This window comes from Chelonoidis abingdonii, chromosome 1 (assembly GCF_003597395.2).
Source record: "Chelonoidis abingdonii isolate Lonesome George chromosome 1, CheloAbing_2.0, whole genome shotgun sequence".
NCBI classification, from domain to species: domain Eukaryota; kingdom Metazoa; phylum Chordata; order Testudines; family Testudinidae; genus Chelonoidis; species Chelonoidis abingdonii.
In genome coordinates, this window is record NC_133769.1 from 263505303 (window position 1) to 263521392 (window position 16090).

At 38.6% G+C, this 16090-nt stretch overlaps 1 protein-coding gene across 2 annotated transcripts in view; it reads right to left on the bottom strand.

Moving 5' to 3' along the window:
• Positions 1 to 16090, bottom strand: part of MYO16 (myosin XVI) — a 650995-nt gene that overhangs the window by 19198 nt on the left and 615707 nt on the right. For both annotated transcript variants that reach the window (XM_075061501.1, XM_075061500.1), the window contains exons 33-34: positions 9530 to 9688; positions 3410 to 3501 (exon numbers count right to left, since the gene is read on the bottom strand). In XM_075061501.1, the coding sequence (XP_074917602.1) occupies positions 3410 to 3501; positions 9530 to 9688 (251 nt within the window). The remainder of the gene's footprint in view (positions 1 to 3409; positions 3502 to 9529; positions 9689 to 16090) is intronic.

Consider the following 16090-nt stretch of genomic DNA (forward strand, 5'->3'; position numbering starts at 1 on the left):
AGCCCGCCATATTGTTTAGGGATGCCAGAAGCAGGGCCGGCTCAAGGCACCAGCCTCCCAACCATGTGCTTAGGGCAGCACTTCTCCAGGGGCGGCCTTCCGGCCCTTTGGGGCGGCACCTTTGCTTCAGCGGCAGCATGACAGCTTTTATCTTTTTGCTTCGGTGGCAACACTCTAGCCATTTTTTTCTTTTCTTTTCTTTCTTTTTTTTTTTTTCAGCTTGGGATGGCCAAAAACCAAGAGCCGGCCCTGGTAAGAAGGATGAGATTAATGCTACAGCACCACACCCAGTGCAAAGTCATTAGCCATTTGTTTTTATCAGGCATCCACTTGCTATGTATATATTCTACTGAACCTGGAAACTTATGACCATGCAGTCACAGAACTGTAAAAGGGCAGTAAAGGGTTAACTAGTGCTGGCTGAAAAAAGGTAAGTATGTTTTGTGAGTTTTTTTTCTTTAAGAAAGATTTTTCATTTCTTTTGACGAAAATATTTTTTGATAAAACATTTTGAAACAAAATTTCACTTTGAAATTCATTTCCTTTTGATGGGAAAAATTCCACTCCTATTTTTAATTTTACTCCCTCTTTTCCAGTGAGAGAGAGAGTGGGATTTTTCTGACAATTCTTAAATGTGAAATGGCCTGTCAACATTTTTCATTTTAAATTTTTGACAAAATCCAAAATATTTGGATGAAAATGAAATTATTGTCAAAATCCTATTGTTCAGTTAAAACAGTTTTTCTCAAAAATTATCAACCAGCACAAGGGATAATCATCTGAGTAACTGATTTTAATTCTATGGGATATTTGGTGCTAATTCTGAAATATATGAAAACTTCATTATTGTTTAAAATTAAAAGCCACTGGTGCTATACATGTTATGGTCCTGTAAATGGACTGAAATTTGCTCTTTAATGTGTGTATGTGTGTGTTTTTGTTGCTTTGGGTGTAGAATGTACCATGAGCCCCATTACCATAATTTCATCTGTGATATATCAGTCATGAGATTGTGTGGCATAAGTGAAATTAACTCTTCTCACCTCTATAAGCAATTCTCAGTAAGATATAAAAAAAGCATAAGTATAAAAAGACCCCACAGGCTAATGAACCAGTTGCCTTCAGTTGAAACGACAGAGCATCTGCCAAGGAATCCAAAGACTCAGTTTCAGTCCTATGTATGCCTCCTCCTATATAGCAATTAGGATCTTTAAAGATCTGTGCAACAATCTTTGTCTGATTACATGTCTGTAAAAGAATTGCTGCTAAGTGATAAACTGAGGCTAATGAAGTGAAGCATGGTAAAATGACTTACCCTAGGCTCTCATATTGCTCCTGTCACCACGAGTGTGATAAGAAATGTCAATTGTAAAAAACAAATCATTGTCAAATACATTTCATAGCATACTCATAATGAGGAATGCTTTTCACTATGTGGATTTTCACATCTCTCTGATGAACAAAAAATGAACACAGATTTCTTTCAGGCGTTTTTTTCTTGGTAGCAAAACTGTAGCGACATTTTGAGATGCGTGCATTCATTAGAACAGATTGTATTGGAAAAGCATAAAATGCAAGCCCACTTTCTGTGGTAGAGGTAAGATATCTTCATCTTACTGAAGTTGTATTTAAGATTGCACTTGTAGGTATGAGTTTTGAGAACATGAAATTAAATTTATTTTGGAGACAAGACTTCTGTGAGTATGTTCAAGTTCATGATATTTGGGTGGCAAGGCATCTGTCTTTGGTGTGGATGTAAGCATTGCGTTAACTGGTGAGTTCCTTGATTTTTAGTGTTTTTGTTTACAGGAAGTGCAAAGGATCCGTGGGCCTGAGAAGCTGCGGCTCTCAAGAGGTGCTTCTAAAGCCAAAGAGACCTTGGCTGAGTTTGTGAGGGTGTGAGTTTGAGAAGTGTCTGAAGTGTGGAAGGGGGAGGGTAGAAAGAAAGTGCTGTCAGAGGAATAAAGTGCTGAGCAGCCAGTCGGTGAGGGAAAGATTCCAGTCAGGTGTTGTGGGAGGAGCTGTGTAGCCCCCAAAGGCAGCCTGCTGAGAGGCTTTTCCCTGCAGTGGCTTGAGGTCGGGGGAGGGGAGGTGCAGCACAGCTGCACCTGGCCCGGGGCACCCCCAGGTTGGCAGGGGGTGGGGGAGAGGATCAGGGCTTCGGCTAGCCCAAAACTCTTCTGGCCAAGGGCAGGGTCAGAGGGAGGGTGCTCGGGCCTCTGGCCAGCGTGGGGCTCCTTCGGGCAGGTGAGGATTTGTGGCCTTGGCTGCAGGGGAGGGGCAGGTGGCCTCAGGGCTCCAGCTGGGGGCGGGGGGAAGAGGCAGAGCTGGAGGCTAGCCTCCCTTAAGGAGGGCTTTACCGGCCACCCATGCTGGGCCTGGATTTCACCTTTGTTGTTTTGGACTGCCAAAAATAAATAAAAAAAAAAAACAACTAACTAACAATAAAGAATCTTATACATTTCGACAAAGCACATCCCTTACCTTCTAGTACAACATTTTGAAACTTGTGTCGTCTAATTAGATCTTACTAATGAGGAAATTCCTCTCTGCTCTAACATATTTCCCCCTTGGACTTCATTTGGCAGTTGCAGCAAGATTTTTAGTCTCAAATAAAAGATGGCTCACAATTCTATTTTTTTTAAGACAGGATGAAACATATGAGGATTACAAATGGAAAATACTAATTATATCTGTTAAATAAAGTAAAAATAATGGCTGGAAGGCCTAATGCCTGAATAGAATTGAATAACTAGAATGCAAAGTGTTTCAGGTTTTGTATAAAATACTGAAGAAAAGAATGAAGAAAATAGATTACTCCAAGTTCTCCATTCCTCCCCCACACTTGTTTTACTTAATGTACTCCAGAGTTAATTTTATGTTGGTAATACTTTATATTAAGTTCCATTAATTAGACACAAATTTCAAAGTAACTAAGATGCAATATTTATACTCCTTTTGTACCTAATGATATTTTCAGTGACTTCAATACTTTTGCATGAAGAGACCTATATAATTATTCATTTCTTCTAATGAAGCTGATTAAAATTCAGGTCTTTCTGGTGCGACTGTGAACATTTTGGGAGAGATCAGTGTCCTCTTTCCCCCAGGTTGCTGAGTCAGATTGCCTTCCTGAAAATTTATGCCCTTACAAACCAGCAATATAAAGAGAGATAAACTTTGAATTGTGGCATTAGAAAGCTCCAGAAAGATCATCTCCACAATGAAAAAACTTGAAAAGTACACTCATAATTGTATTTGGCTTAACATAAAGAGAATTATTTAAGGGAAACCTGTATGTTTCAAAGCCAACACAAACATATGAATAGGAAATGATTTCAGTATGCAGTCTCTGTGAGCATTATTATTCATTTCAGCAATGTATATTAGAGCATCTCTAAATATTTACCTGACTAGTGTGGCTCTCCCTGTGCCTTTGATTTGATGAGCTCGCTGTAGTGCTGACTGATAGTCTTGAATATTCATTTTCCTCTGGTAAACCTAAAACAAAATAATACTAATTTATAGCCTGACATTTATATAGTGCCAGACTTTCAGCCAGAGATTGAAAATGCTTGACATTTTTTCTAAATGAGTATAGAAGACATAAATATGATGACATATTACTATACCCAGGCTTACTGAAATTTTCCAAGAGATAAATTATTGTTATTACTTTATCAGCTACTGTTGGTGTATGTGCCACTTTACAGAGAGAACAATGATTCTGGAAAAGCTTACATTATAGATTATGCCGCTTTTACACCAGCCAGGGATTCTCCCTATCTCAGCAGAATCCCTGGTTCCCTTTTAGAACAATTTTCCATCCCCTTTGTGCCACTGGAACAGCGCAAAGAGGACAGAGCAGAGGGCCAAGACCTGACTCTAAATGAATTTCCCAAGCTCATGTAGGAAGTCCGTGGAAGAGCTGTGCTTAGCACCTTGATCTCCTGAGCCCTGATCCGGTGTCTTCACCATAAGAACATCCTTTCCTTCAGAATCAAGCTCTAAATGATGTTTGTAACACTGCACTCTTTGCAAATATTTGTGTATTGTACATAAAATGCATGGAATCTTTAGAGAAATAATCAGAGGTCCAAAATGTAATAAAGCATAAACTAAAATGAGAACTTGTAATGCATTGAGTTTTTTGCTTGTTTAAATGGCCCAGGAACCATGCTGTCCTGCAAACTTCTCTCTCTCCAATCATCAGAGGTGATTTTTTTAAACAGATTGAAAACAACTGTTTTATATGTTGATATTAATTTTTGTGAAACATAGGTAATTGATAAATTATCAGAATTTTTAAAAAAATTAGCTAATATTCTACACTCTATGTTGATATCACACCAGTTCTATACTGATGCTTCTTCAGTGATTTAAGGAGAGTTATTCCTGATTTAACTCAGTTCACATGATTAAAGAATCATCCACATTCTCTTAATGTATAATGCTATTTTGAGTCGGCGCTGTAAGAAATAATGTGAAATACTGGTGTAATTCAAGAACATCAACAAAATAAACTACAAATATTTTCTTAGGCACTACTGTTGTTTTTTTTTTTTTTAAATAATATTCTAGTATATCCTTCCACATTAGGACACTGTTAAAGGATAGCCTTGATCTAAGTCCCAGGCATCAGTGATTCATCTGTTTATTTCTATGTAAGGTACTTAGATAAGATGTCTTATCAAATAAGCACAGTTTCCATGTACACTGAAGTTCAAAGAAGTACGTCAGCATGGACATGGAAAGCAGAGAGCTGGTGGAGTTTGGAAAGATAAAGGGAGTTGTAGATTACATTCTGAAAGGTTTCCTTTACATACACTTGGGTAAATATTAGGACACCACAGCTGTGCACTGAATAAGACCTTTGCTTAATTCATCAGAAAGTTGGAAATATCAGTTTAGCAGGGACACAACCATTAGAACGAAAGTTACTTAAACCAGAGGATCAGGTTTGAGCACAAATCATGGTCTCTGGGTTGGGTTTTGTTGAGGAGCTTCTGGTTTCATCCAAATTAACACCAGTTTAACAAAAGCATCCAGCTTTGTTTCCTTCCAAACACTTTGACAGGCACTAAATTCAAAAATATGAAACCCAGAAGTATAACCTATACAGGTTGGCTCCTATATTTCCTGAGACTTCCTTGCCCTAGTTTTCTGGTTAGTATACCTCTCTTTTCTCTCTCAACATAGCCTTCTTCTGTGCCAGGGTTTCTCAACCAGGGGAAAGCGGGGGTCACATCAAACTTTCTAGGGCAGTGCAGTGAGCCTTCTCACTCATTCACAAGATCACAATGCCACTGATTCAAATTTGGCCCAGTCACCTCTCCCTCTTAATGGAGGAGTGCCTCGGTCAAATTTCAGCCAGTGGTGTTATGAGCTGGTATGCACAGTTGCAATGCTCATTAGCACTCTTCAATGATGAAATTGAGAAATACTTCCCTGAAAACATTGTGGATATTAAAGTATGTGCTTTTAAAAGGTTTCCTAGCCTGTTCACTGTTAGACAGCAGGATCAAAGGAGTGATTTATTTAAAGTAGAATCCCTTTTATTGGAATCAATGTATTAATGGCCCTGGTTCATCTAGATTACATTGAGAAGTTCCATTTTGGGGAGGGTGTTCCAAGTAAAAAAAAAAAATGGTTAGGGGAGAGTGTGATTCAAAAAAAGGTAGAGACCCCCTGTCATATGGCATTGATTCTAAAGCCTTGACTCCACTGGAAAGGGTTTTTTCTTATAGCAATACAGGTAACCCCCCCCTCCCCAGTAGAGATGCAGCTTATAGAAGCAAAAGAGTGCTTTTTCTATTATAGCTTTTACCAGTTCCCTGAATAAAATAAGCTATGCTGGCAAAAAGACATCTTAGCTGATATAACTGAGTTTACAGTAGGGCTTTTGCTAGCATAGTTATGTCGGTTAGAGATGTGGTTTTTTTCACACTCCTAATCATACAGCTATGTTGGCAAATCCTTTTAAGTATAGAGCAGGCCTAAATAAGCAACCTCTGGAGCTGCCACTGAATCCTGGTTGGAAATTAATACTTGAAATGACAAGGTATTGTTTAGCTTAGGCTATGTCTTCACTGCAGAGTTAACTTGAGTTATCTACACTTGAGTTAACTTCTCTCAAGCTAGCCTACCTCAAGAGTGGCCATACTGCAAAATAACACTTCAACCTGTGACAGCAACACAGAGTGGTTGTGTCAGCAGCTGATGAATTGTGCTAATTTGAATGCTCACCTACACTGCCTGATGAGTCACCAACTTGAATTAACACCACCACTACACTTGAGTTAATGTGTTTTGTGTGTGGCTAGGACTTGAATTAGGGGTGACACTTGTGCTATAACTCAAGTTAGCTCTGCAGCAAAGACAAGCCATCAGAGGGGCCTGTTCCTAGGGACAGTGGTGGAGCGGACTGCAACATAGTTTGGGGATTTGTCTTTCAAGTTCACAAAAAGGCCTGTATGTCCCCATCCAGTATAGTCAGATAATTTCATAGTGGTTATAGTTAACCATTTTTCTTAATTTGTTATTCCCAGATCTCTTCTACCACATTTTAATTAATATTTGGAAGGGATGAACAGTAAATTTCCATGCACTGAGAGTCCATCAAGTCCATACACTGGAGTCTATCAAGATCCTGGATATATTAGCCCACTCTTCAGTACTTGAGTGCTTTCTTCTATGAACTCTGCTATTTTATTGTTAGGATCTGGCACTTTTCAGCTGTAGGCCATAAAGTGCTAGATGGAATTTCTGCTTATTGTCTGTGTGTTTTAGAAACACTTATGTGATTCTTCCTGTTAAACTAAGAACTATAGGTCTGGAGGGTTAGTGCTTTAGGAAATGTCACAGTTCTGTTGTGGCACTCTGCTTTTCCATGCTGTTACTGCGAACACTGAAGGAAGACAAACTAAGGAGGAAAAGGATTACAATATATAAAAATGAAAAACGTCCATTAAAATTCCATACTAATTCAACTTAGCTTCTGAATGTGATACAGCATTCATCTCTTAGGAGGTTGTGCCGGTCAACTTTTTAGCTGCTTAGTAATGGTTTTCTAAAGAATTCATCAGATTATTTCATAAGTAAGATTAAAGTCTTGCAAAATGATTGTTCTTTTGAGTATAATAACTTTAAATTTCTTTTATTATACTACATGCTTCAGAGGAGTGGTACGGTCACTTCACTCTTCATGACAGCAAAGGACAAGATTTTATTTAAGAAATTGCTTCAGTATTTGCTTAAATGAATAATGTATTACTCTGGATTTCAACTTCTAACTATGGAAATCAGACTGCTGGTACATATCAGTACTTGTTAGTTTTATCATCTAAATATCATAAATTTAATAGTGCATTTCATGCCAAATATTCCACAAAGTTAGCAGAGTTTGATGAGCAGTAAAATAAAAGAGTAAGTCCATACTTTAAAATGGGATAAATCTTATGGGCATGTTCTCAAATGTCATCATTCTCTAAGGATACCCAAGAAAAGACAGATTTTAAAACATTTAAGAAGCTAAGCTGTCATAACTGAAGGACTTTTCTACTTTTTTTAAAAAAACAGATCATCTTTGGAATCATGGATTCCTTTAATCTTTCTTCCAAAGTGCTCCAGAGGTTTTTCAATTTGTTAACTGATGTAACCATCATTACTAGGGCTGGCTGGAAAACAAGAATTTTGTTTTGTAAAAAAAAATAAGGTTTTGGAATTTGGTTTCATTCCAGTATGGAACAAAACTGAGACCTTTCCATTTTTTTCAGGAAAAATCAGAAAGAGAGGCCCACCCATTGCACCCTGTAATAGTCAATAACTTGGGCACTCATCACTGATCTAGAGCAGAGATTTAAATATGTGTATCCCACCTCCCAGGTAAGTGTCATAAGCCACGGGCTATTTTCTGGTGGGATGGATCTCTCTCTCATTCTCTCCTGTTGGAGCTGTTCTATACAGGGGCGGCTCCAGGCCCCAGCAAGCCAAGCGCGTGCTTGGGGCGGCAAGCTGCAGGGGGCGTTCTGCCTTCGGCGCTTGCCTGAGGAGGGTCCTCTGGTCCCGCGGCTTCCCGCGGCTGGACCAGCGGACCCTTCGCAGGCATGCCGTGGAAGGCAGCCTACCTGCCGTGCTTGGGGCGGCAAAATCCCTAGAGCCACCCCGGTTCTATCTTGTATATATAAAATCAAGTATTCATTGGACCAGAATGCTAGAGATTGACTCTGTGGATTAGGAGTTAGGATACTCACATAGGATGTGGGAGATCCATGCTCATGTCCCTGCTCTAGAGCTTGGACCTTCCACATCTCTCCTGATTAACATTCTGTCAAAACTGATCTGTTTCTGCACAAATTTTCAGTTTCAGCAAAACAGCATTTTTAAACCAACAAAACAGTTGGTTGGAAAATTCCCAATCCGCTCTAATCATTACACTTTTCTGGTCACACTGTATAGTAAAGTTCTATTAATAATTTTAAGAGTTGATAAATTATTAATAGATGTTATAAGCATGTTACCAGTGTGAGTAGTAGGGTTATTGATGGTTATGACCCATCAATAGAAATTATAAATGGCTAAAAGAAAACTCTTGACCTGTTAGATTCTGTAACAACTGATTAGCTATTTACGAGAGAAACTCTTAATAATTTATTAACCCTTTATAAACTCTTCAGGCATGTAAATTTAATATATAAAATGTGACTTCATTTCTTAACTGTCAATAGTAAATATTAGAAAATAATACTAAAACCCTATTAGAAAATACTACTAAAACCCTAGCTAGATAAGAATCTAAAGCCCAGTCCACTCATAGATTTTGTACCAGTATAACTATTTTGGCGCAGGGTGTGATTTTTTCCTGAAATATTTATACTGATATAACTTCCAGTGTGGATATAGTTATACTGGCATAGACATGCCCTACAGTGGTATAGTATGTTCCCCTTTCCATATGGGAATGGGCTATACTGGTGTAAGCACTTTTATACTGATATAACTGTGTCCATGCTAAGGGGGTTGTACTGATTTAACTATCAGGTAGAACTTTTGTGTGTAGACAAGTCCTAAATAGATTAAAATCAATGAGTTTTGGGGCAATTAGTGCCTTGGCGGACCTGGCCGTCACTACCTAGGTGCTTGTAAATTTGTATTGTTTCTTCAGCGCCACTTACAACCACACGTTACTCAGCTTTCATAAGCAGGAAAACCTGTACCAAGAGAAGAGTATATTTTCCATTTTCAATCCACTTTACATTGATTAGAAGATCAGAAACCTGAATTCTCAGTTGCCCAGCCCACTTATATGAGCTAGTGAGCTAACTACAAATTCCTCAACAAAGGCAATTCTGAGTTATTCACACTCAGTTATTATTGGATTCAGGCTTACCAACTCATAAATACAAAGTTAAGCCAGCTTTTGATTGATATTTTGCAACTCAAAACATTCTAGAGTTTGACTATATCTTAAAAAAACTCATTCAGAAAACCACTTAAGCAATTTTATGTTAGAATGTTTTTGGATACTTACCATTTGAGACTGAATTTCCATTTTCAGCAGTTACGGAACTGGACAGTGGATTAGATGATTGAGTTCCATGGTTGTTTGCATTTTTATCTTGGGTTTCTGATCCAGTTTCTGATGCAGTGGGATCTTCCCTGCTTGTCAAGTTCATATTAGTTTCAGGACCTGATATAAATAAACAGCCTGTCAGCTTTTCACTGAATAGTGTATTTCTCTCTCTCTTACACACACACACACAGAGTAAGCTGGTATCTACTAATCAAATCGCATTTTAAAATGAATTTTAAGTAAACACTAAACACACTAGAAACATTTTTTCAGCAAAGACAATAATTAAATGCAATCTAAAGTTTATAATAGCAAAGAATTAACTGGGTTTCATTTGTGCTGTTTCTTTTCATATATATCAGTTTACAAAATAAAAAACAAGCCTTCCTCCTTCTACATGCATGATAATCTCTTCCTCTGAAAGTTCGTGACAAATATACTACCTATATTTTTAGATTCTACTCAATTCTATATAGGTTCTTATACTGTCCTTACTACTGTAATATCTCAGTGTAATGCACTAGTGCATTAAGGGACGTGACTAATAATTGTCACATGTGGTTTTGTCTCTCTCTCACCTTCTCCCAGGGGGAGAATTTAGGTGACCTTTCATACAAACCCAAACGAGTGGCAAATACCCTTTTTCTGCCATGGCAGTTCTTTAAGAATTCTTCCTTCTAAGATAACCAAGAAAAATGCACAAAAGTCCAGCATCTTAAAATAGTAGACACAAAACTGTCAGAGACATAGTTTTGAGACTGTCCCTCTAATATCATTCTAATGTCTTACATCCTGGATATAAGGCTCCACTGTCTAGCATCTTTTGTAGCCATTGACAACTGTGCAAAGGAGATATAAATACTATCAGATCAGAATGGTAGCCTTGCTGTCCTAATTTGGATGACGACAGCTGATGCAAGGCAGTGGAGAATCAGGTGTCTTATCTTTATCAGTCTGCTTTTTCCACCATTGTCTGCAGAAACAAACATAGGTAGTGCCTTGAAATAGTGTCAAGGCACTGGACAGGAACTTAAGATCACTGGGTTCAGTTGCTGCCACAAAGATTGTACGTGCTTATGAGCAAGTCACTTAATCCATCTGTGCTTCAGTTCCCTCTGTAAAGTGGGGATAAGAATAGTCACATTTCCTTATCTCACTGTATTGTATATTGACTGTAAGCTCTTTGGGGCAGGGACTATGTCCTTCTATGGGCTTGTGCAATGGCATTGTACTGACCTTGGATTTGATCCTTTAGATGCTATCATAGTAACAACCACCATAATAACAGCCACCACCATCAGAGAGCAAAATAAGTGTACATTGTTAAAGTGTAACATCATAATCCTCCTTCTCAAGACAAATCCCAAAGCAACATGGCCTCGTTATAGATTGAGCCCCATCCAGAGTGATCTCCAGCTAGATCCATAAGATAGCCTGGCTCTGACAGTTAAACACAATTCTAAAGCCCTGGGGTATGGATCCATGACTTCCCACAGATACTTTCATTTCTCCTCAAAAGACAAATTATGTCTATAACACACATGCACATTGAACCTCTGTGCAAAGGGAAGGGAAAACTGAATTTACATTAACTCTCTGTTCATCAGCTATGTCTCCTGCACCCTCCCATATTAGCTAATTTAGGAAAAGAGCTAGAGCCTCAGGAGATTCTGACTTGGCATACAGTACAATATTAAAGAATGTGAAGTAAATGCTTGACTTAGCCTTGGTAGTAGCAGGTTGGTTGTAAAGTACAGCTACATATTATACCTTATATAAAATTTGCCTGAAAGAGAAACTCCACAAATCTTTAGCTGGTAATAGTCAATACAGTTGCCTATAGGTCATCATAAACCACCTACATAATTATTATGCCTCCTATTACATAAAAAGTATAAAGTGGTTGACTGGGGTCCTTCTTTTTCTTGATACCCAGAAGATATATTGAGCACCCCAACATCTGCAATTCATATGAGAAATTCAAGTTTAGAGTGGATTTTTCTATAGCTATTTTGCAATTTTTTTTCTTTCAGAGACACATATATGTCTCCTTTGACTAATGCAGTGCCCTAGAGAAAGAGGGTTTTTTTGTTTTATATTTTAAGGTTGAAATGCTGAAAAGCAATATGGACAGGTACTATCCAGCTAAATGTATAGTCTACTACCACCTTTAACTAGAAGAAGCAAACGGTGGACAGATATGAAGTATATCTGGGATAGACATCTTTAGACACAAATTAACTGTTCCATGTGCTCCATTCACGGCAGCAAATCCATGCCTTTAATTGCTAACAGGGCAAATATTAACGAGAAACTAAAGAGATACAATTCCTAGTCCTTGTATACATTGGCAGTGGTGTGGATAGTATATGTAGAAACACACCACAGTGAAAAGCAGGCTGTGTCCATACTGCGATGTGCAGCCATACGTGGCAGTGAAAGGCACTGCCTCCCCACAGCCAGAGCCTTTCCCTACTGCTGGAGCCTTTTTCTGTGACCAGGAAAGGCTCCAGCAGCAGGAAAACAGCAGGATAATACACATGCTTGGTCATATAGAGAGCCACATAGGGTTTATACCCTAAGATTCTGGCATGTCTTTACTCGCTAAGCAGTGCCTCACCACCTACACTGTTATTTATACCTATGCTCGGTGTCTGTATTCTACACACTGTCGTAAGTTTAGACATAGCGAATGCGAACCACATTGGTATTTGAAATAGTTCTGTCTTCTCTACCACAAGCCTAAGTGAGGGGACGCAAACCTAGATTTCACCTCACAGAACTCTGGGTTATATAACTGAACTTATGTTTATTTTATATATGTAGGGCATTTCTACTTCTCAGTAGTAGGTTCCAGTGATCCAATAGAAAAATACCACCACGTATATTGGCTGATTGCTAGTAACGGAAATAAAACCCTACAATGAACAGCTATAGTGCATAAATATTGGACATATAATGTTGGCTTATTTCCTGCTCTGTGGAATTAGGTGAGTTTTCTAAATAAGGTCATTCTATGGATAGCATAACAAATAGGTCCCTATTTTTTCAAAACATATTTATTACATAAGATGTTGCATTGTGTAGTAGCATCTTGAAATGGGTATACTGCACATCATGCCCAATTAAATATTAGTCTGAAATGCACTTGAACTTCACAACATCTTGATACATGCCTACAGTAATTTGGAAACTACTTTCTATATATAGTACTATCAACTTTCCTCTGTCAGGTATCCCTAATACATACTTGTGCACCATTCCACCACCCCGTCAACTTTCTATAACGTCAAAAAAAATTCTTTAAGAGAAAAGAATACAAAAAAATATGGCTTCTACAGCTGTTACTCTGCTAGTCAGCACTATTGAGAGTTGGCTGTTTGTTCAAACTCACTCTATTGCTCTCATCATAAGTACATTGCAATAGAGATTGGCAGCATCTTAACTTGATAATGAATAAACAAAAGCTTATGTGAAGAGTGATACTGACACTGATATTGGGAGAAGCTAGTAAGGGTGAAAGCATGGCAATAGACAGTTTATGGTAGGTAGGCAGGCAGGATCAGAGGCTTCAAGAGTGGAAGATTTTAAAAGAAAAACTTCCCAGGTTCTATGATGAATAAGAATATTTTGAACATTATTAGACTTTGCCAGGAATGTGACTGAGCGTTTAACTCTCATAGTCAAATTCTGTCCTGACTTACACCTGGCAAAATCTCACTCAAGTCAAAGAGATTGAATGGGTTGTAAACTGGGGAACAATTAGGCCATTACTTGTGGCATGGTGGAGAGTCAGAAACATTGTCACACTCTGTATATCTTTAAACCACTGGAGTATTTTTTTTCATATTTAACAAATACAATAAGCAATAGAGTCAACTCATGAATTCCCCATTCACTTCTTAGCTTCAGAGTTCCTGGAAGACATGATGCTTAGAGCTCATGACATAATCATGAGACAGTGAGTGTAATAAAGACACTTGCTCTCATAACGGGGAAAATAAGTTTGAATATGCCAATCATGGAATGATTAACTACTACTGTTTCTTTTCTTCTCTTTTTTTATGTGAATTCCTACAAGTCAAAACACCAGGGGGCTAAATGTTCCTTCTCTCTTTGATAAAGAAAAAATGTCCCTATTTTAGTTGAGCTGCAATTATTCAAAATATTCTATTATAAAACATTTACTCTCTTTGTATGAGCACAAATGTGAATTTCCAAACCTATATTTGTTTTATGAGTAGGAACATACTTAAGTTAATATTGTTACCATCAGCTTATATAGCTAGCCACACATCCTTCATGGAAAATGGATGAACAGAACCTACCTATCAGGCCCAATTGGCCTACAGACACAAGTTGTATATTGACACATATTGAAAGACTATATGGTAATTAAGTGAGAAAATAAATTAAATCTGCTCTCCCACTTAAATAAACTCAAGACAGAATTTAGCTCAAATGTAAGTGTCAACATGTAAGGGGATTTCTACAAAATATCATTATGCTAGCAAGATTCACATACTCATGTATTAGCTAATTGACTGTGTTTTCTTATTTCTGAATCCATATCTTTCCTGCAGAACTACTCCCTCATGGAATGACTGCCTATTCCTCCCTCTAGCTCTCTCTTTAAAAAAATACGGCTACCTTCCTTCCCATAACTCACCTGCCCCTTCCAATTTTTTGTCTTTCCATGGCAGTGGTTCTTGAGTTCAGAGCTCTTTTACGGACTGATCCAAAGCCCAGTGAAAACAATTGAAGGCTCCCATTGACTTTAATGGGTTTTGGGTCAGGTTTATACTTCCCTTGCACGATTGGTGCAGTGTTGCCAAAGTGCTATGAGAGCTGTAATATGCGTCATTAGGGAGAAGCTTTCAGTACCCACTGCCACAGCTCAGAAAGAGAAGAAAAATCTGCCTCTGAGGACAGGTCTGCACTACCACTTAAGTCAATCTAACATGTTGTTCAGGGATGTGAACCCGCTCCTCCCCCGAGCGACACAAGTTACAGCAACCTAAGCACTGTCCACACCAGCTCTATACGGCAGGAGATGCTGTCCTGCTGACATAGCTACTGTCTTGCATGGAGGTGGAGTAATTGTGCAGATGGGAAAGTACTTGCCCGTCGGCATAGAGCTCCTTCACCAGACATGCTACAGCAGTGTAGCTGTGCCAGTGTAGCACTTCTACTGTAGATCTGTCCTCAGGTGCAGAAGGTCAAGAAAGACTAACATCATTTAAAAAAAAGAAAAGAAGAATTAAAATAAATGGGATTAGTAGTTTATACTGAAAACTGTTTCTCTTTTAATAGAAAATGGCCAATGTCCAGTAATGCTTTCAGACTGCAGATTCGACCATAATAGCCAAAAGTCATTTCATCTTTCAACCTTGTGGAGTAATGGCTACCCACTAAAACCTTATCTCTCTCTCTCAACATATATTAGAGTATATCTAGCAAATTGATATTGGAAGAGCATTATTTCCTCATGTGCCAAGATCATCATGGCCTACTGAAACACAGTACAGTAAGTTGTAGAGAAATGGAGCCATCTTACTACCATTTTTATCTGACCTTGAAAATATTAAGAAAATAACATAACCCAAGAAGAAAACTACCAAAGAATAAGTATGGCTGTGGTTGAGCTAAGTAAAGACATGGAGTAGAACATATAATACAGAAATGCTCGACACAGGAGGCAGAAGTTCCCTCTCTACCAAAAATATCATTTAATACTAATATTAAAATGCCCAACTCTGTCCCATGTTTCAGTGGGGAGGATGTTTGATGAGACCGGCAAAGGAAAAAGCAACCTGAGTCCTGAGAGGGGGAGAGGGAAAGGAAGGGTCAAGCTTGTCTCTTTCACAGCCTTCCTCCTCCCAGAATATACATGGAAATTATGCATTGGCCATGCTCTGGGTGGAAAGAGGATTAATTCAAATGGTTCCAGCCCTTTGCTAAATATAAATCTCTCACAGGGATGCAGCAGCCATCCTGCTGCTGTTGCTGCCCAGTCCTAGATTGGAGGTGTATTTTGAACTGTGTTTCCAGTTTGGGGAACTGTTTCCTCTCATGGCAAGACTGACAAGGTGTCAAGCAGTGGTTTGTTTTTGTTTGCCTTGGCACCCTGGAGGCCCATTTTCATGCTAGGAAGGTGTAATGACAGAAATGTTAAAGTTGTAAATTTATAAGTGTAATTTCATTGCAATGAGAAGCTCAGTGGTGCCAACTGCCAGAAGTGAACATAAGAAACTCAGAAGATAACTGGAGGACTCTATTAGCCTGTATGAAATAGGGACGATCTTTAAGGCTTCTGAGACTGATATACACCTGATGCAAACCCTGAATAATGTAAAGCCAGGGACTGAGGTTAGGATGCAGAGTCTGTTGCAGAGAGTATAGGGAAACAGGACTTTTGAATCTCTGTCTCTTCTGTGGTGGTTCATAGGGCCTCTGATGTAAAAGAACTGCTGAGCCATATGTCTAGATCTGACCAATGGGCAGTGGAACTTACTCTTA